At 43.6% G+C, this 21173-nt stretch overlaps 1 protein-coding gene across 1 annotated transcript in view; it reads left to right on the forward strand.

Annotated features, from left to right (window-relative positions):
- The window catches only part of c6 (complement component 6), a 33874-nt gene that overhangs the window by 5804 nt on the left and 6897 nt on the right, over positions 1-21173 (forward strand). Inside the window, exons 4-14 of the mRNA XM_034191626.1 lie at positions 489-633; positions 967-1108; positions 1486-1624; positions 3318-3488; positions 6146-6389; positions 6520-6642; positions 14910-15076; positions 15591-15816; positions 15940-16108; positions 17651-17762; positions 19437-19569. Of these exons, the coding sequence (XP_034047517.1) occupies positions 489-633; positions 967-1108; positions 1486-1624; positions 3318-3488; positions 6146-6389; positions 6520-6642; positions 14910-15076; positions 15591-15816; positions 15940-16108; positions 17651-17762; positions 19437-19569 (1771 nt within the window). The remainder of the gene's footprint in view (positions 1-488; positions 634-966; positions 1109-1485; positions 1625-3317; positions 3489-6145; positions 6390-6519; positions 6643-14909; positions 15077-15590; positions 15817-15939; positions 16109-17650; positions 17763-19436; positions 19570-21173) is intronic.

Here is a 21173-nt window from a genome sequence, read left to right on the forward strand (position 1 = left end):
ACACACAAAACAAAGCGGTTTTGAAGATACCAGCTGATGTCACGGTGCAGCTCTATACTCTGATTGGCTGTCACTCGCGTCACTCAAAACCAAAGTGGATCAGATTGAAACAGAATGTGACTTTTTAACCTCTTAAAATACATCAAGGTTAGCCATCTTTGAACTTGTCCAAGGTCTGTTTCCCAAGAATGTTCCCTGTGAATTTCAAGAGTCTGGCACTAATAGGACTTATGCTGAGCACAGACGGACAGATGGACGGATGGACGAAAAGTCTTCACAATACCCGATGGCCATATTTGATGGCCTTAGGTAAAAATCAGTCAAAGTAATTAATATATGTGGCTGAAAGCAGTTTCAAATCTTGGTGAAAGTCATTCGGAGCAGCCTGTAAAAATTTTTGAACTTCTGCATTTCACATTACAACCGGACATGTAGCTTTATTAGAAACTGGATTTTTCTTTGCTTTCTCTTTCCTGTCATTGCCATAGTTGCGGACTCGATCTGTCCAGAGGCCGTCCCAGTTTGGCGGCTCAGCCTGCAGCGTGGAGCTGACAGAGGAGCGACCCTGTTACGCTTCCACGGAGTGCAAGTTGGCACCAGTCACCTGCAAAGACAACTTTAAGTGTGATAACAGTATGTAAGGATTTCATGAGACTCTCACTTATTCACCTGTGTTTGTGTGTGTACTGGTTTGGGGTGTTTCCTGTTTGGAAAAAAAGACATTTTATATGTGCTATTGAATAAATGAGAAGCTTCCATTCTCTGATAAAGACTTCTGCTGCATGCACTTTATCTGGGCGTCTTTCTCGAGGTCTCCTCTGGCGTGCGTGTGCAGTCTCTTGAAGCACTTGAACCTGCATCTTTTCAACGGACCTCAAGCTACTTTAATCTGTGGTCTGCTGCTCTGAGACAAAGAGTAACCCAGATAGAGAAGCAAGCAATCACCTCAAAATGTTTGTGCTGCAGAGCGCTGCATCAACGCCACACTAACGTGCAACAGACAGAACGACTGTGGCGATAACTCGGATGAGAGGGACTGCGCCGACTTCAAAATAGTGTGCCCAGCTGAGAAGAAAGTGGCTCCGGGGGCCGACCTGGTGGGAAACGGGTAAGATAAAGATCAAAAGGTCACAAGTTTGAATTGAATTTCATCCATTTTGGGGTCTTTGTTTTGTTTTGTTTTGTGATGGTGTTCTCCTGCTTTCATGCAGAGGAGGGAATAAATTAAATTGTCTGTCACAGGGTCACACATACAGACAACCCATTTACTCTCACGTTTGCACCTACAGTCGTCAAGAAGCATAATTATATGAATACATGCATACAAAGAAGTCGTTTTTTGTGTGTTTGTGGAAAACTGCAGCTTTGCTCTCAAAAGTATGCATTTTTTAAAATTACAACTGCTATTCTTCAGCGACTGTAACTAATAATCTGTCGTGATCAGATATGCATCGTATTGAATGGAGTCTGTGTGTGTGTGTGTAGGTTTGATGCTTTAGCCGAGGAGCCGCGGGGAGCGGTGCTCGACAACATGTTCATGGGAGGAAGCTGTATCGTCCGACGACCTCGAAACACACTTCTTTATCACCGAATCCCTCACAATTTTGAGAGCTTTGACATTAAGGTAACATCTTTGCTGACGACTGTGCAGGTCAAGTTGAGTTTTAATTCTTTTTAAGTTCCACGAACAAAATGTGCACTTTATTCCCTCATTGTGCTGTGGTTTTATTTTAATCATTTGATTGTGACTTTTGACGCACTTTGATTAGCCCTTGCATTTCCATGAAGCGCGTAACGTTGTCGTACAGGCTGTAACATGACCAGGAGGTTTTTTACAGAATCTCCATGGTTCGTTCTCATGGCGGTTGATTAGATTAGATTTATATTGGGTAGAACTTTATTAATCCCTTGGGAACTGAGGTTCCAGTAGCATTGTATAGCAGCACACAGGGTAAGAAGCACACAGAGTATCAAAAGTGAAAATATAGAAGCAATTTGCAGATAGAAATAAAAACACCAGACATACTGATCAATACTGGTTTACTGGCTACTACTGTTCCTCTCCTTCCCGTCCTCTGTCTTCCTGTTACTCCTCCTCCCCCTGAGTGAGGAGTTGTACAGTCTGATGTCCTGAGGGACAAAGGAGTTTCAGTCTGTTGGTCGTGCACTTGGGAAGGAGCAGTCTGTGGCTGAAGAGGCTCCTCTGGTTGCTGATGACGGTGTGCAGAGGGTGACTGGCATCGCCCACAATGTCCAGCAGTTTGTTCAGGGTTTTCTTCTCTGCCACTGTCACCAGAGTCCAGCTTCATGCCAACCACAGAGCCAGCCTGCCTGATCAGTTTGTCCAGCCTGGATGTGTCCTTCTTGGATGTGCTACCCCCCCAGCATACCACAGTGTAAAAGAGGATGCTGGCTACTACAGACTGGTAGAATATCCATAGGAGTTTCCTGCAGATGTTTAATGACCACAACCTCCTCATAAAGTCCAGCCTGCTCTGTCTGTTCCTGTACAGCTGGTTCGTGCGAGTTGTCTACTCCAGTTTGCTGTCCAGCCACAGCCTGAGGTATTTGTAGGAATCCACAGCCTCCACCTCAGCTTCCACGATCAGAACTGGTCACAGACTTGGTCTGGACTTCCCAAAGTCAATGACCAGCTGCTTTGTCTTCGAGGTGTTGAGTTGTAGATGGTTTGTTTGGAACCAGGCAACAAAGTCCTTCACTAGGCTCCTCCTGTCTGTACAGTGTTTACAGTTATGTTCCGGTTGTTTTTGCACGCACTGCGTGATACAAACCAGAAGCATTCCATCATCACGGAGAGAGCTACACCAGGTCGGAACGTCATTAAACCACATGCCGGGTCACATTTGTGGGCAACCATGACTTTCACATGCCAGTTTTTTACAGTTATAGAGCGTGACCTATCTGTGAAAGTTAGAGCTGAGCTTCACAAACCCCACCCACCGTAACAAAGCATTGTGGGAGATGTAGTCAACGACACCTTCTGTCATTTGCAGAAACATCACCAAGAGCCCTGCAACCCAATCTGGGTGCATGGGTAGTCCCAGTGTGGTCAAGGATCACCAAAGCAACAGTGACCTGATTTGCTTTCATTTCTACTAGGTCACGAGGTCAATGAATACAAAATCATATTTTGGCTCACAGAATCAATATTACTTGAGGTAGACACACAAAATTTTGACACAAACTTCAATCAACCCCATGGCGCCCTCTAGGTATGAGATGATCATCACATTCACATTTATTTCAGCTGTCGTGTTTGTTGACAAGAGTTTACAGAAATGTTTGTGGTTTTAAAGGTTGGTGAGTTGGAGGATTTTAGCGTCGAACCCCAGGTGCTGCACTCGGAGTCCATCAACTTGAAGACGTCCAGGGACAGCGAGCAACAGCAATCTATCCATTTGCCATTTTTTCTCTTTTTCCTAAGAACGTATGTCAGTTCTTCTGCATTTGAAGCTTCAAAGAAGAAGGTGAGTCAGTTTGTGTTAATTTAACCAAGGTTCAACTTTAACCCTAAAACTTTAATCCACCAAATGTCTCTTTGAAGGAAACGGCCATAAAAAAAAGTTCACACTTATTGAAAAAATATTATTTTTGGAAATATTACAAAATATTATTGCTCCTCAGCTCACACTGTCCCTCTCACTTGCAGGCATTAATAATGCAAATATGCCAAAATATGACATGTGTCAGTCGTGAATCCATATATCACCTTATATACCTAGCGAAGATCTTGCAGGAGTATTTACAATGATTTGTTCTAGTCTGGCAATGCGAACCAAGCTCCTGCTGCGGTCGTACAGGGACCGGATAGCCCTTAGCAAAGGACCCCGGACCCCGTACTCCCAGAGCACTCCCCACAGGGTGCCCCGAGGGACACGGTCGAGCACCTTCTCCAGATCCACAAAACACATGTGGACTGGTTGGGCGAACTCCCATGAACCCTCAAGCACCCGATGGAGCGTGTAGAGCTGGTCCAGTGTGCTGCGACCAGGATGAAAACCACACTGCTCCTCCTGAATCCGAGGTTCAACCATCGGTCGAATTCTCCTCTCCAGTACTCTGGAATAGACCTTACGGGGAGGCTGAGAAGTGTGATCCCCCTATAGTTGGAACACACCCTCCGGTCCCCCTTCTTAAACAGAGGGACCACCACCCCGGTCTGCCAATCCAGAGGCACTGTCCCCGATCGCCACGCGATGTTGCAGAGGCATGTCAGCCAAGACAGTCCCACAACATCCAGAGACTTAAGGTACTCAGGACGGATTTCATCCACCCCAGGAGCCTTGCCACCAAGGAGCTTTCTAACCACCTCGGTGACTTCTGCCTGGGTAATGGATGAGTCCGCCTCTGGGTCCCCAGTCTCTGCCTCCTCTTCGGAAGACGTGACGATGGGATTGAGGAGATCCTCGAAGTACTCCTTCCACCGCCCAACAACATCCCCAGTCAGGGTCAACAGCTCCCCACCTGCACAGTAAACGGTGCCCTTCAGGACCTTCAGCGTGCACTGGGGCGGTTTGCAGCCAAGTGTGAGGCGTCCGGGATGAAAATCAGCACCTCCAAATCCGAGGCCATGGTTCTCAACCGGAAAAAGGTGCTTTGCCCTCTTCAGGTTGGTGGAGTGTCCTTGCCTCAAGTGGAGGAGTTTAAGTATCTTGGGGTCTTGTTCACGAGTGAGGGACGGATGGAGCGTGAGATCGATAGACGGATCGGTGCAGCGTCTGCAGTGATGCGGTCGCTGTATCGGACCGTCGTGGTGAAGAGAGAGCTGAGTAGGGGGGCAAAGCTCTGGATTTACTGATCGATCTACGTTCCGATCCTCACCTATGGTCATGAGATTTGGCTCATGACCGAAAGAACGAGATCGTGGGTACAAGCGGCCGAGATGAGTTTCCTCCGCAGGGTGGCTGGGCGCTCCCTTAGAGATAGGGTGAGGAGTTCGGTCACTCGGGAGGAGCTCGGAGTCGAGCCGTTGCTCCTCCACGTTGAAAGGAGTCAGTTGAGGAGGCTCAGGCATCTTTTCCGGATGCCCCCTGGACGCCTCGCTGGAGAGGTGTTCCGGGCACGTCCCATTGGGAGGAGGCTCCGGGGAAGACCCAGGACACGCTGGAAGGATTACATCTCTCGGCTGACTTGGGAACGCCTTGGGGTTCCCCCGGAGGAGCTGGGGGAGGTGTGTGTGGATCGGGAGGTCTGGGCGGCTTTGCTTGAGCTGCTGCCCCACGACCCGACTCCGGATAAAGTGGAAGAAAATGGGTGGATGGATGGATGGATGGATGTTCTAATCTGGAAACAATGGTGTAATTCTGTTGTATTCTGTTATGTTTGCTTTGTTTGGGAATGGATTGTCTATAACCCCCTTGCACTTTATTTATATTGTATTTTTTTTCTCTCTCTCTCTCTCTCACGCTCCCTGTCTTTGGTTGTTTTATGTATGTACATTATTTTATGAGTTTTATTTTGTGCTAAATAAACAAATCAAATCAAATCAATACATCATGTGACCTTATTGTCACTTTGTTCTTCAGATGATGTTCTCGTAAATAGCATAATGTTTTGGGGTCATCACAATAAAAATGTCTTTTAAAACTCCTTAATCTTATATATAAAAATATGTGTGTGTGTGTGTGTGTGTGTGTGTGTGTGTGTGTGTGTGTGTGTGTGTGTGTGTGTGTGTGTGTGTGTGTGTGTGTGTGTGTGTGTGTGTGTGTGTGTGTGTGTACGGCTATGACTGGCCTGTTGCTAAGCAACAGTAATCACCCCAACCCCACACACACAACTCCCCTATCCATAGGCTGTTGTTTAGCAGGTATAACTGGTTCAACCCCCACATGTGCCCTTTTTTTATTTACAGTACTGTGCAAAACTCTTAGACATGTAAAAACAAAATTGATTCAGCAAAATTAATTAGTAGTTACGACATGTCAAACAGTTAACAGTGAGGAGGGATAAACATTAAAAATAAAGTGGTAAATATCTCCTTTATGAATTGGCACCCTTTTAGCATTTTGTTGCTGCCACTTATTCTTCTTGGTTTTTGTTCCTTGTATTTTTATTTGCTGTACTGCTTGCTCCTCTCAGGCATCTTTTTCTCTCGGCCTCCACAACTTTCACCTCCCATCTGCAGGACTCCAAGTTCTTCCGGGTGCACCAGGTTCTACCGGTGTCCACGTTCAAGGTGAAGGACCCCGCTGACCTCGTCCTGTCGACGCCCTTCCTCCAATTTCTCCAAGCTCTTCCTCTGCAGTACAACTACGCCCTCTACAGGGACATCTTCCAGCGTTTCGGGACGCACTACTACAGCTCAGGGACACTAGGAGGACACTACGACCTGCTGTACCAGTACAGCAGAGAAGAGCTCACCAGTTCAGGTATGAGTCCACAGCAGGTCGTGCTGCAGGACAACATGGACTCTACATGTTGTCTTGTTGTTAAGGTTCGTCCAGTCACGCATGTAGAATGAAGATCCCACCTGTTTTTTGCACACGTTATCTCCAACAGGTGAAACAGAGGATCATGTTTCAGGCTGTCTGCTCCAGGAGACCAGCTGGTCCATCGTACTGTACACCCACCATCCTCGGACCTCCAAATGCACCACTGAAAAGATGACTCAGAAATATCAAGGTAGCCCAAAACACTGATGATATAAAGAACAATCAGTCATTTCCTATGTTCCAGTGTTTGTGATGAAAATGACAACATACTGTAACATTAGGAGTCATCCATTTTCTGAACCAAGTGGGGCCATTTATGACAAATATTTATATGTACCATTGTGATATTTTAATCAGAAAACTCCTACCATGACTTTGTCAATCTGCCTTTCCCACAGCTTTTCTTTTTTAATATATCTATTAAAAAAGAAAAAAAAAATACAAACCCACAACCCCCCACCCCCTCACAAAAATGGAAACACACACCTTAAGAAAAGAAAAAATAAGAACACGCACACACACTACCCCGGCTCAATGAGTATACGAAGTAAAAAATGCACACAATGTCAAGGGCCGAGGTGGCGTGGCACAAAAAAGTGGACACAAATGCAGACTTGTAGGCTGAGTAGTTGGAGTAAACAAAAAAGGCTTTATATTGTAATGAAGCAGGGGTTTGGTACACAGTTAGACAGTCAGTGATGCGGAGGTTTCAGACAGGCATGAGGAAGAGGCATGGTCCAAAAAAAAGCAAGGTTCAAAAGCACTGAGACACAAAGTACGATGGGGCAGAGATAAAAGTGGAATCCAACGAGCAGAGCAAGGTCAAACATGATTAGACAAAACAGAGCTAAGACAAAAAGGCTGGAATGAAGACACAAGGAACAACAAACTGGCAGTGAAAGGCAAAACACATGAGGCTCAAATACACGGCGGGTAATCGAGGCATGTTGTGAAACAGGTGCGGGCAACATTCAGGAAGGGGCTGTGGACGAACAAAACGAAGATAAGGAAAGACTGGTGCAGGAGACGAGAGTTCAGTGACAAAGTGGGTGTGACAGACAGGAGCAGAGGTGAAAAACAACTATGATGGTGACAAAACCAAACAGTGATCAAAATAACATGCCTAAAATATGGATAAGCAAAACCAACGGCCAAACAAAACACCCCCACAAACAGAACAAAGAATCAAACCAGAAAACAAAAGGTAAGAACTGAAAAGAGATCATCAAGAAACTCAGAGCTGAAACAAAAACTACAACAGAACTCAACACATGGATAAAGTATAACAAACAGATAAACAAGGTCAGGGCCAGACAGCAGAACGAAGAGAGGGGACATGGACACAGACAGGGGACAAACCACGACATGAGCCCGGACCAGACCAGAACCTGACACATAATTGAAATTATGTGACCCAGCCCTCAGTCAGGTAAGATATGCAAATCAGTGAAATATGAAAGAATTATAATTTATGATTTATGATTGAGCTTGTCAGTATTACCCCTCAATGTGTAATTCATTTTTTCGAGTTTGAGGACAAACGCAATATCCTGCAGCCACTGTGAAATAGAGGAAGGGTTGGGGGACTTCCACAGCAGAAGACTATGTCATCTAACCAGTAGAAATGAATCCCACAGTTTTTCATATTATTTTTACAGGGAATGTACTATTGGTGGGCCAAAGATACTGTAAAGTTATGTGTCATCATTTATTTTTTAATTATGGAGGTTTTGATTTTATTGTAGAATATCAATAATATATTGCAACATTTTAGAATATCTGTTGTCAGTAAAAGAATCAGTATGGATGTGATAAACAGAAATGAAGCCAGTAAAAAAAGTATAAAATATAACAAGGTCATAACTGACCCCACTCATAGTTTGTAAAATGGTTTGGCCAGTTGAAGGTTAATCTCAACTTCTCAGCAATCATTGGGGAAAAAGCGTTGTTCCCAGACAGGCTGCCGGTCTGTGATCTAGTGGTTAGCACTGTTGCGTCACAGCGAGAAGATCCCAGGTTCAGATCCAGCCTGGTCCTTCCTGGGTGGTGTCTGCATGTTTTGTCCTTGTTCACGTAGGTTCCATCCAGATGTTTCAAAGAAACGCAGGTTTGTTAATGTGAAAAACATAAACTGACGGTAGGTGTGTGAATATGTTTGTCAGCCCTTCAATTATTATAATAATAATTTAATTTTTAAAGCACTTTCTCAGTAATCAAAGAGTTTTACAACCAGACAATAATTAACAACACTGTAGAAAACCCATCTTAATATACACATTAAATAATAAGAATAAACGATAGAAAATCCAATTAAAATTTTAAAGATGATGTTTGTTATTTTCTGCCTCTTATTAACTTAAAACGGACTACAGAATATATCTTTCTAGCCCAACGGGGCTATAATTTTATTTAACTCATCACTGGAGCTATAAGACGTGTGACTTCTCTGGCTCAGTCACTGGTGCAGCAACACAAAACAGTCCGTGTGGACAACAATTCCCATTGATACATCCTTTCTCTTTTTTTTTTTTTTTTTTGATTACACTCTTAACTTGTAAACAATGTACACATTCAAAATTCCGTCAAGGTAAGAGGTCAAGTGTTACTGAAAATCTTGTCCACAAGGTATAATTCATAACTGTTACTGGAAATCTAATCTGTAAAGTATAAATCACAACTGTTCAGATATTAATCACATCCTAGGCAAGATGAACTTAAAAATAGTTGTAGTTATCATTAAAATTAAATGATGGTTCAGATTGACATCCATTGTAATATTCTTACTTTAAATAAATTCAAGGTCAAAGTTATAGACGATTGTCCTCATCAACTCATTACCAGCTTAATACATTCCGTACACAGACATGTTTGTAATAACAATGGATTTTTTTTTCAACACATTTACAACATATTTTTCTTTTTTTTTTCTCCCCCCAAAGGCCATAGGTGGTTCACCACTAATGACTCACAAAGTCTTTGAATCTTTGTGATTTCACCACTGTGCGACCAGATCTAGTGGTCAAAGGTAGGTCCTGGTCAGACATTGTGGTGTGTGTGTCAGGAACAGCTGGTGATGGTACATCAGTGTCCATGTCCATAGGCTCACTGAAAGCCTGTGCGTCGGCACGCCGGAGGTGTTTGCGGTTCCTCCTAAGAACACCACCCGACTGCAGTTGGATGTCGTATGATCTTGCATCCACGATCCTCAGTACCTTGCCTAGTCTCCACAATGTGTGCGGCTCGAATGGTTGTATTCGCACACAGTCACCTGGTTTCAGTGTGTCCAGATCTCTGGCTGATCGATTGTAATAGGCACACTGGCGTTCTTGTTTCCTTTTCAGGCTCTGCTCCACTTGTTGCACTTTTGGCTGCAGAAGGCTCGCTTTAGTGGGCAGCAGTGTTCTGGTGTGGCGGCTGAGAAGTCTGTGCTGGACTGCTGCCTAGGCCTTGTGATGGTGTGTTGCGGTGATCCAACAGTGTGAGGTAAGGATCTTGTCCAGCCATTTTCGCTTTGAGCAACAGTCTCTTGGCTGTTTTGACCGCCGATTCAGCTTTGCCATTGCTTTGTGGGTGCCCAGGCGACGAGATCTTGTGCAGGAATTCCCATTGTTCGCTACATCTTTTGAATTCTTGCGAGGAGTATTGTGGTCCATTATCTGAAATGACAACATCAGGGATTCCTTGTCTGGCAAAGTGGGCTTTCAATTTCTTTATCACTGATGTAGATTTTGTGTCTGATAGGTAGTCAACTTCCCAGAAGTTGGAGTGATAATCTACTGTGACTAGATAGTCCTTGTTGTCAAAAGTAAACAGATCAGTGCCCACTTTAGCCCATGGACGGTTTGGCATTTCATGTGAGATCAGTGTTTCTTTTTGCTGCTTGTAATCCACTGACCTGCAGTTGTCACACTTGCTTACATATGTTTTGATTTGGTCATTAATCCCTGGCCAGTATATGCACTCTCTGGCCCTCCGTAGGCATCCTTCTACACCCAGATGAGAGGAGTGTAAACGGCACGTAATGTCTCTCCTCAGTGCATAGGGGATGACGACACGTTTGCCTCTGAACACTATTCCACCTTGATGGCTCAATTCATCTTGAAAAGGGACGTATGGCCTAATGTCACTAGCTGTCTTTGCTTTGTCATTTGGCCAGCCTTTCTGTATGGTTTCAATGAGAATCTGCAGTGTTGCATCCTCCTTTGTGGCAGAACGAATTGAACTAAGGCTGTCTGCAGATATGGGCACACGCTGTAACATATTTATAGTCTCTATTTTAGCTTCCACTGAGCCATAGGACGAACATTCTGGAAGGTAAGCTCGGCTCAAGGTGTCTGCCAACACCATATCTCTTCCTGGTAAGTACACTACATCTACATCATACTTCTGAATGCGCATCATCATTCGCTGCAGTTGTTTGGGAGCACTTAGTAAAGGCTTCCTCACAATGTTTTCTAAGGGTTTGTGATCACTCTGTACAGTAACTTTACGGCCATAAGTGTACTGGTGGAACTTCTCCAAACTAAAAATCATCGCTAAGAATTCTTTCTCTATTTGGACATAGCCTCTTTCTGTCTGTGTGAGTGCTCTGCTTGCAAAAGCTATGGGCTTACCCCTCTGGACCAGTGCTGCTCCTAGGCCTGTGTCTGAGGCATCACACTGCACAGTCAGCTCCTCTTCTGGACTGTAGTATTTGAGCACCGGTGTGTTTGCAATCATTTTTTTCAGTTTGACAAACGTCTCCTCATATTGCTCTGACCACCTCCATTCACAGTCTTTGTGTGTCAGTTCTCGCAGCGGCTGACAGTGGTCAGAGAGGTGAGGGCAGAACTTTGCTAAATAATTCACCATGCCTAACAGTCTCTGCACGGCTTTCACATCAGTTGGGCTTGGCATTTGTTCAATGGCACGCACCTTTTCCGGGTCGACTTTCAGCCCATTCGCTGTCAGGAGATGTCCAATGTATGTCGCTTCCTTTTGTTTCAGTTTTAACTTCTCTGCATTCAGTTTGATGTTCTTTTGTCTGCACCTGTTCAGAAACAGTCTCAATTTCTCATCATGATCACGCTGTGCCATTTCTTGTGTCTCACCTTGTCCGGTGATCAGGACGTCATCTGTGATGATGTACAGACCTGGCAGATCATCCAGTGCTTGTGTCAGCTTTCGCTGGAAGACCTCTGGTGCTGGGCTGATTCCCATTGGGAGTCTCAGCCACCTGTAACGTCCAAACGGTGTCGCAAAGATAGTCAAAAAGCTTGACTCCTCGTCTAGCTTAACATGCCAGAAGCCGCTTTTGACATCACATACCGAAAACACCTTGGCTTTGGACAAATCTGGAAGAATGTCGTCAATGGTTTGCAAGGGAAAGTGGCTGCGCTTCAGCGCCTTGTTCAAGGGTCTTGGATCGATACACACTCGCAACCTCCCATTCTGCTTCTGCACTACCACCATACCATTAATCCAATCTGTGTTGCACTCCACGGGTGCAGTGATTCCTCTTTTCTGTAGGTCGAGCAGTTCAGCCTTCAATGGCTTCATCATGGCAACTGGCACCCGGCGCCTTGGCAACTGCACCGGTTTCACTGAGCTTTCGATTTCCAGGTGATACTCTCCTTCAAGGCAGCCATCACCGTTGAACACATCTGCATACTCCGCTTTTATCTGGTCCATGGTCCACTGGCCCCTTGTATCTGGCGATGTAGTAACGATGCTGTCGATTGCCATGATGTTTTCATACTGCACTTTGATCAGCTGCATGCCTTCGCTTGCTCTTTTGCCCAGCAGTGGTCCACTGGCACCTTCCCCTACCACTTGGAATTCTAACCTGTACAGTTTCTGGTTTCTTGGATTTCTCAGTTTCAGTTTGCATTTCTCCAGTGGCTTCAGTTTGCTCTTGTTGTACATGAATAACACAGTCTTTGTGTCTTCCAACTTTGTGTTTGGATCAATCAGGTCAATTGGGATAATGTTACACGTAGCACCACTGTCTATCTGGAATTTCACAGTCTTGTTCCCAAGAAGCATGCCAGCAAAAAGCTGTGTACTGTGCTGTTTATCCACTACATTCACACTGTCGACTTTCTGTGCAGTAACACTGAGTACTTCTTCAAAATCATCACTGTCAGATACAGCTACATGCACCTGTTTTGTTTTTTCTCTTGTCTGCTGACTTGCTTTCCACATAGCAGCAAAATGATTGTCTTTGCCACATTTTTGCATTTCTTCCCATACGCGGGGCATTTCTGTTTATTTCTCTCATGCGATTTTCCACAGAACTTACAGTCAACGATGTTCCCCAGCTGTCTGTTCCGCGCAGGCTCTTTCACTGCATGCACTTCTTCCACTTTGGGTCCGGAGATTGTTTTGACATTTTCCCATGACAGCTCCACTGCACGGCACAACTGGATGCAGGACTCAAGTGTCAGTTTGTCCTGTCGTAGCAGCCGCTCCCTCATGGTAGCATTGTTGCTACCACACACGATTCTGTCACGAATCAACGAGTCACGTAGCGTCCCAAAATTGCATGTTTTCGCCAACACTTTTAATTCGGTCACATAGCAGTCTGTGGTTTCACTAAGGCCTTGGTTTCTCGAAAAGAAACGGAAACGTTCCACAGTTTCATTCACGCTAGGCATGCAGTGTTCATCAAATTTCTTAATGATATCTGCTATCTTCCATGCTGCTTTAGGCGTGTCACCCATCAGTGTGTCCAGTAGCTCTCTCCCGCTCTCACCCACGAGATAGCCGAACAGTTTGACCTTGGTGGTTTCATCGTCATCTCCTACCGCAAGGTCCACATAAAGCAAAAACTCTTCTTTCCATACCTTCCAAGTCTTTGTGAGATTGCCTGAGTCCATGCACAGATGCTGTGGAGGTTTCAATCCTTCCATTCTCGGGCATCCGTATGCTAATAATCCACGCCGTGTGTTGATTAGCTGACTAGCAGGTGTATCCTCCTTCCCGCGGCGAAGGGAGCGACCTAAAAAAACTAAGCTTACAAAACGTAAAACTGGTCAAAATCCGTGACCGCTGCCACCATGTTATTTTCTGCCTCTTATTAACTAAAACGGACCACAGAATATATCTTTCTAGCCCAACGGGGCTATAGTTTTATTTAACTCATCACTGGAGCTATAAGACGTGTGACTTCTCTGGCTCAGTCACTGGTGTAACAACACAAAACAGTCCGTGTGGACAACAATTCCCATTGATACAATGTTATAGTGCAATAGTGTCACACCCTTATATTTTAGTTGTTCATGAAATAATCATTTGTTGTTTCAATGTTGCTTATTATATTGTAGTGAAACAGAAAAAGGAAATTTGTTGTGTGGGCCGCCAGAAGAGGAGGTACTGCTGGCCAACCACCAGAGGGCGCCCTGCCTGAAGTGCGGGCTTCAGGCAGGAGGGGGCGCTGCCGCCTTACAGGAACAGCCGAGGTGACAGCTGTCACTCATCAACTATGACAGCTGTCACCGATCATCTGCACTTCACCCTGGATAAAAGCAGGATGACACCTCCACCACGTCGCCGAGATATCGTACTTCTTTGAGAGGTAACTTTCTCTGCCTGCGTACTATATTGATTGATTCTAAGAGCTATTGTGTTGCAGCTGTCTACCCAGAGGACCGGCGTGGGTCGCGACTGTTTTGTCCTTCTTCCCACCAGATAAGTGGTACTCAGACGCTGCACGAGTGTGTGTAGAGGTGGAGGTGGAATTCCCACCTTTATTGTTACGGGGTGTACACACACCCACACTTGACTGTCTTTGTTCTCCGCCAGCAGTACCAGATCCGACACGCTGAGACGGTGGCCACCTGGGGACTTCGGGACTTGGCGGCTCCAGTATCCTTCGGGTTCGGTGGCGGTGGAAATCGTCTGGTTCCGGTTCATCTCCAGACGACGTCTCCTATCGTCGAGCCTGCCCACACGACACCTTCATTCATTGACTTGTATTTATTCTATAATCTGCTGTGTGTGGTTGTGACATTCACAACAGTAAAGTGTTCACATTTAACTTCCTCTATTGTCCGTTCATTTACGCCCCCTGTTGTGGGTCCGTGTCACTACACTTTCCCAACAAAATTACCATATTTGTAACTGTAATTGTGCATTTATTTGTTTATTTATTTATGTTGGTGATTACTCATTTTACCCCCAAGATTTAAAAAAAAAATGTATTTATCATCAGTTTAGAAGCTCTTTATGTAAAAAATAAACAGATACACTAGTGGTTACAGTCAATGTTACACACTTGCTCATATCTCAGTAGTTAAAAAAGAATAAGAAAAAGACAAAATCCCCCCAAAAATCAATTCAATATAACAAATTTTGTATTTAAAAGGGTCTGACTAGTTGATGTTGCTTGATTATCACTCATTCAAAGAAAAGATTAGAGTTTCATTCATTGGTAGATATTGTTTCATTATTTCTTGACCATACATTTGTTTGGCTCAGGTTCATACATTCAGGCAGCAGAGAAGTCTTTCTCCATGGTAAAAGGAGGACGGGCCAGAGAGGCAGCAGCTCTGGCCTGGGAGAGGCAAGGACCTGCCCCAGACCGAACATCCTACAAGAACTGGGCCAAATCCGTCATCGACAACCCAGCTGTGGTCAACTACAAGGTGAAAGCTAAAGATCTACACCGATTATACTGCTTTATTATCCTTCAAAATGGTACATTTTAGATCTGAAAAAAGATAATGCGAGAACAGCTAAGAAGAGAATGGCTGGATGACATACCAGTGGAGCGTGAAAATATTGAGGAGCGATTACTGTGGGGTGTTTAACCAGGTTGATTTCACAAAATCTTGGGAAGTGAGAGAATGCCTGAGAGGTGAAAGAGTACCGGTACAGAATTTTAAGAATGATGATTAGAAAATGGATGATATGGGATAAGAGTATTAAGCAGGCTGGAATCAGTCTGTGGAGGTGGAGGTATGCTCTGGAAAGAAGAGGAATGAAAGTCAGCAGGAACAAGACAAGAGTGCATGCACATGCATGAATGAAGGGAAGGACAGTAGAATGGTCATATATATATGTGTATGTGTATGTGTGTGTATAAAATCACTACAAATGCACTTAGAATTAATAACAGATGACTGGTTATTGATGATAATGCTGTGCTTATTTACCCAGATGCTACCTATCATTGACCTGGTCCACGGGATCCCTTGTGCCAAAACAAAGAGGAGGCACCTGAGGAAGGCTCTGCAGCAGTACCTGGAGGAGTTTGATACCTGTAAGTGTGCACCTTGTCCCAACAACGCCAGGCCGGTTCTCAGCGGCACAGAATGCAAGTGCGTCTGTCAAACTGGCACGTTTGGTCCCAACTGCGAAACACGGGCTCCAGACTACACTTCAGGTACCTCCAGAACTATTTTTACCTGCATGGAATTTGTAAGGTCTTATTTGCAACATGGGAACCAGTTATTTAAACACGTGACACTTAATTCATGAGCAGTATTCTTGTCTATGATTGTTGCAGAAGTTGTGGACGGTTACTGGAGCTGCTGGGCACCATGGAGTCACTGCGATGCATCCATGAAGAGACATCGGAAGAGAAAGTGCAATAACCCTGCCCCCCTGAGAGGAGGACAGTCTTGCGAGGGTCCAGACAGACACGAGGAGCCGTGTCACATCTCCATCTTTGAAAAGTATGAAGAAATGTGCTTTCAAATACATTTCAATATCAGATATGCAGTTGTAATTGGCTCTAATATAGGGTCGCCTTTATGCAGTAACGGGCAGTAGAGCTCTGGGCACTTTTGTGAACCCACCCCACAAATCATGATAGCATTAAACTACGTGGACAGTGTAGTTGATCCACGATAGAGGATGCAGAGATTGCCCTATATCAGCAGCAGTGTTTGCACTGTCATCATATAAAGCCCACCCCATACCAAACAAGAGCAATCTGAGATTTCTGATAGCCACCAATCCAGATCCGGATCACCTCCAAAATTCAGTGCAGTCTTCCTGCCCTAATATTGCCCTAATGCAAATTTGGTGAGAATCCATGAAGTAGTTTTTCTTAACGTAATCCTTCACAGCCTAAATAAAGTGAAATCTTGATCTAGAATCCAGATCCGGATCACCTCCGAAATTTAATGGAGTCTTCCATGGCCTAATATCTATCTGTCGTGAAAATTTCGTCAAAATCCATGCAGTAGTTTTGATGTAATCCTGCTGAAAGTCAGACAGACAAACTAAACGCCAGTGATTTTATTACATTCTTGGCAGGTGCAATAAACTGGTTGATTTTATTTGGGGGTTCGTTGTTTGGTGATTTCGTTTCTAGGGTAGGATTTCTAGATGTTCAATGTACAGCTTGTTATACTCGTCATTGTTACCTTGATATAGAGGCTTTGCACGTGAGGTCACAGGCCACATGGGTGGTGCCACGTGCAGCTGAAGGTCAAGTTTAGCCGGTCACAATACACTTAGCTGTGTAGACAAGCCATCTCAACTCATGTTTCCTCTATTTTTCACAGTTTTTTTCCACCATTACACTATGGGTAAGGTTAGAAATAGTAACATTTTGTAGAAAACCGCACCACTAAAACATTACTCGTTTCATTACGGAAGCTGTGACGGGACCACGAAAAAAAAAATGCAAGTCGGCTGAGTTTTGTTCCACAATCCCATAGCAGCGTACACAAAATTCAATAAAGTTAATGACGAACATTATCACTAAGAAAACAACATGCCCAGTGCTGTGTACAAGTGCACAAAACAGCAATTTTGTCCTTGTACCACTGTAATTCAGTGCCAGAAAGATACCTGGTATGTTTGCTTAATCCACAATCAGGCCCAAACATGATGAGTTTATCACTGATGTTGTCCCACACTTTGCAGTACCCACATTATTTGTTGTGTAAATAATCCTAGAAGCACTGCACATGACTGGCAACATGGCAATAGGGAGTGGCCGTGTCATGTGACTGCAAGGGATCTATAGGTGTGGCATTAACCACAGTTAGTATGACCACATATGCTAACCCGTTTGCAGGTTGGTGTGGTTAACATATGCTAATGTTAACTGCAGAATTAACTAAAAGCCAAATGCATCTTGGTTAATCCTGGAAAATCTTTGCTTTCCGAAGAGTTGACATTGTTAACATAGGGTATTTCAGGAACAATGGCTAAATACTGCTCCTGTGCAAATGGATGCAAAATCAGTGATTTCTCTTGTCCAGACAGGAATCATGTGACAACGATGATGACTTCACGGTGGGTTGGAGGGATGAACTGCCAGCTGGTGTGCAGGGCTGCCTGAGGCCCCAGAGGCCGGCCAACAGCTTCCTCAGGGTACAAACGAACCAGTCAGTCTGCACTTAGTGTTACAAATGTGTGATGCAAGTGTCTCTTTAATTCTGGAATCCACTTAAGTATTTGCTACATTTAGTCCAAATTGACTTGAAAGACAAATTCCTTGACTTTTGTCAAAATTGACTGGTTAAGAGCAATTTTGGGTTAAACCTTCCCTGCTATACCAAGTTTGGTAGAAATCAGCAAAAGAACCTGGGAGGAGTAAACCAACAAACAGACAGGGAGACTTGACCTTGGTCTCAATAATTGACCTTTGATAAAGTTGACCATGATAGACATTTATGGAACACACCTCCATATGTGTGCCAGTTTTGGTGAAAATCTGAGTAAAAATTTGAACGTTTGCCCATTTATCCAAACCTTTGTGAAATTTGATCTCATCAAGGAATTTCCAGAAACCACTTCCATATGTGTGCCAGCAAGGGTGGTGGCCAAGTGGTTAGTGTGCTTGCTGTCAATGTGGAAGGTTGCCAGTTCAAACCCCACCCCTGCCACATTTCTACGTGTAATATTCCAATATGCCAGGAAGGTTATCTGGTGTAAAACTTCTGCCACACCAACATGCAGATCCAGCTTGAATTTGCTGTGGCGACCCCAATTGAAAACATAGGAGCAGCCAAAGGGACTTACTTTTACTTCCATATGTGTGCCACGTTTGTGGATATCTGAGTGAAAATCAGGACAGTGTGACCAAGCTTGTTAGAGCAGAAGGTTCCTGGTTCAAGACCACCTCTGTCCATTTCTACATGTAATATGGAATTGAATTGTATCAGGAAGGGCATCCAACATAAAACTGTCAAATCAACATGCAGATCCATATCAGATCTGCTGTGGTGACCCCAAATGAAAATGGAGGAGGTGAAAGAGCTTACTAGGAAATTCCAAAAACTTCCTCCATATGTGTGCTGCTACATCCTCTGGATACCAGAGTGAAAAATCAAAAATTTGACCTGCGATCGGAGTCACCTTGACCTTTGTCAAAACAAATCATTTAAGGGTGATTCTGGGCTTGACCATTATCCACATATCAAGTTTTGTGGAAATCGGCTAAAGATCTTGAGTAGAGTAGGAAAATGAATAGACAAACAATATTCAAATTATAGTTTTAACTGATCTTGGAATCTTTTCTTTTTCTGGCTCTTATTTCTTCAAGCACTTCATAACATTACTTAGTTTAACTGAAAAACAATAACCAAGTATGCAATGTCATGATGTCACAAGTACTTTTTATATCATTCTTAAAGTTTCACAAACCAAAAAGTTTGATCACTCAAGTGATGAGCTTTGTCAAATGGAAGAATGTGTTTGGCCTTAATCAAAGGGGTCTAGAAATTATCAAAGGTAAATTATAATCCTGGATTGAAACCATATAAAGGTATCATAAAAATGCACAATGTACTGTAGTTCTGAGATTGAAAACACATATGGTTTCATGAGAGTAGAAAAGTGCAGGAGACCCACTACTGATCCTTGTGGAACACCTCTATTGACATGTGGCATCCTTGAAGCAACCAGCAACAAACATTTAATCATCTAAATGCAGTAAAAGTAAAGTGTTGTGATCAACTTGTGAAGGATACAGTATGCCAGGATCATGACTTTTTTATTTATATCTTTTTAGCATTATCTCCACTTTATTTGCTCCTCTGACAGAAAGCAAAGCAGTACTACGATTTCGGTGAAGATGAGGAGTTTCAGTGCTTCACAGGTTTTCAGCTGGAAGGTTTCCAGTTCATCAACTGCCTTCCTGATGGAACATGGAGTCAGCCATCAGGAAGCTGCATCAGTAAGTGTGAAAACAGATCGAGACGGTTTCATTTACAGTAGTGTTCAGAATAATAGTAGTGCTATGTGACTAAAAATATTAATCCAGGTTTTGAGTATATTTCTTATTGTTACATGGGATACAAGTAGGTTCAGTAGATTCTCACAAATCCAACATGACCAAGCATTCATGATATGCACACTCTTAAGGCTATGAAATTGGCTATTAGTACAAAAAGTAGAAAAGGGGGTGTTCACAATAATAGTAGTGTGACATTCAGTCAGTGAGTTTGTCAATTTTGTGGAACAAACAGGTGTGAATCAGGTGTCCCCTATTTAAGGATGAAGCCAGCACCTGTTGAACATGCTTTTCTCTTTGAAAGCCTGAGGAAAATGGGACGTTCAAGACATTGTTCAGAAGAACAGCGTAGTTTGACTAAAATGTTGATTGGAGAGGGGAAAACGTATACGCAGGTGCAAAAAATTATAGGCTGTTCATCTACAATGATCTCCAATGATTCAAAATGGACAAAAAACCAGAGACGCGTGGAAGAAAACGGAAAACAACCATCAAAATGGATAGAAGACTAACCAGAATGGCAAAGGCTCACCCATTGATCAGCTCCAGGATGATCAAAGACAGTCTGGAGTTACCTGTAAGTGCTGTGACAGGTAGAAGATGCCTGTGTGAAGCTAATTTATTTGCAAGAATCCCCCGCAAAGTCCCTCTGGTAAATAAAAGACGTGCAGAAGAGGTTACAATTTGCCAAAGAACACATCAACTGGCCTAAAGAGAAATGGAGGAATATTTTGTGGACTGACGAGAGTAAAATTGTTCTTTTTGGGTCCAAGGGCTGCAGACAGTTTGTGAGACGACCCCCAAACTCTGAATTCAAGCCACAGTTCACAGTGAAGACAGTGAAGCATGGTGGTGCAAGCATCATGATATGGACATGTTTCTCCTACTATGGTGTTGGGCCTATATATCGCATACCAGGTATCATGGATCAGTTTGGATATGTCAAAATACTTGAAGAGGTCATGTTGCCTTATGCTGAAGAGGACATGCCCTTGAAATGGGTGTTTCAACAAGACAATGACCCCAAGCACACTAGTAAACTAGCAAAATCTTGGTTCCAAACCAACAAAATTAATGCCTCGCAGATGTGAAGAAATCATGAAAAACTGTGGTTATACAACTAAATACTAGTTTAGTGATTCACAGGATTGCTCAAAAAGCAGTTTGAACATAATAGTTTTGAGTTTGTAGCGTCAACAGCAGATGCTGCTATTATTGTGAACACCCCCTTTTCTACTTTTTTTACTAATAGTCCAATTCATAGCCTTAAGAGTGTGCATATCATCACTGCTTGGTCTTGTTGGATTTGTGAGAATCTACTGAATCTACTGGTACCTTGTTTCCCATGTAACAATAAGAAATATACTCAAAACCTGGATTAGTCTTTTTAGTCACATAGCACTACTATTATTCTGAACACGACTGTAACTTTGAACAATGTGTTTGTCTCAGTATTCATTCGCCAAGTCGCTAAACAGCTCCAACACTTTGGCATTAAGATTTTATTCTTTTTGAGTGTCTGTTTAATCAGGTTGAAACTTCTCTTG

This window comes from Thalassophryne amazonica, chromosome 17 (genome assembly GCF_902500255.1).
Source record: "Thalassophryne amazonica chromosome 17, fThaAma1.1, whole genome shotgun sequence".
NCBI classification, from domain to species: domain Eukaryota; kingdom Metazoa; phylum Chordata; class Actinopteri; order Batrachoidiformes; family Batrachoididae; genus Thalassophryne; species Thalassophryne amazonica.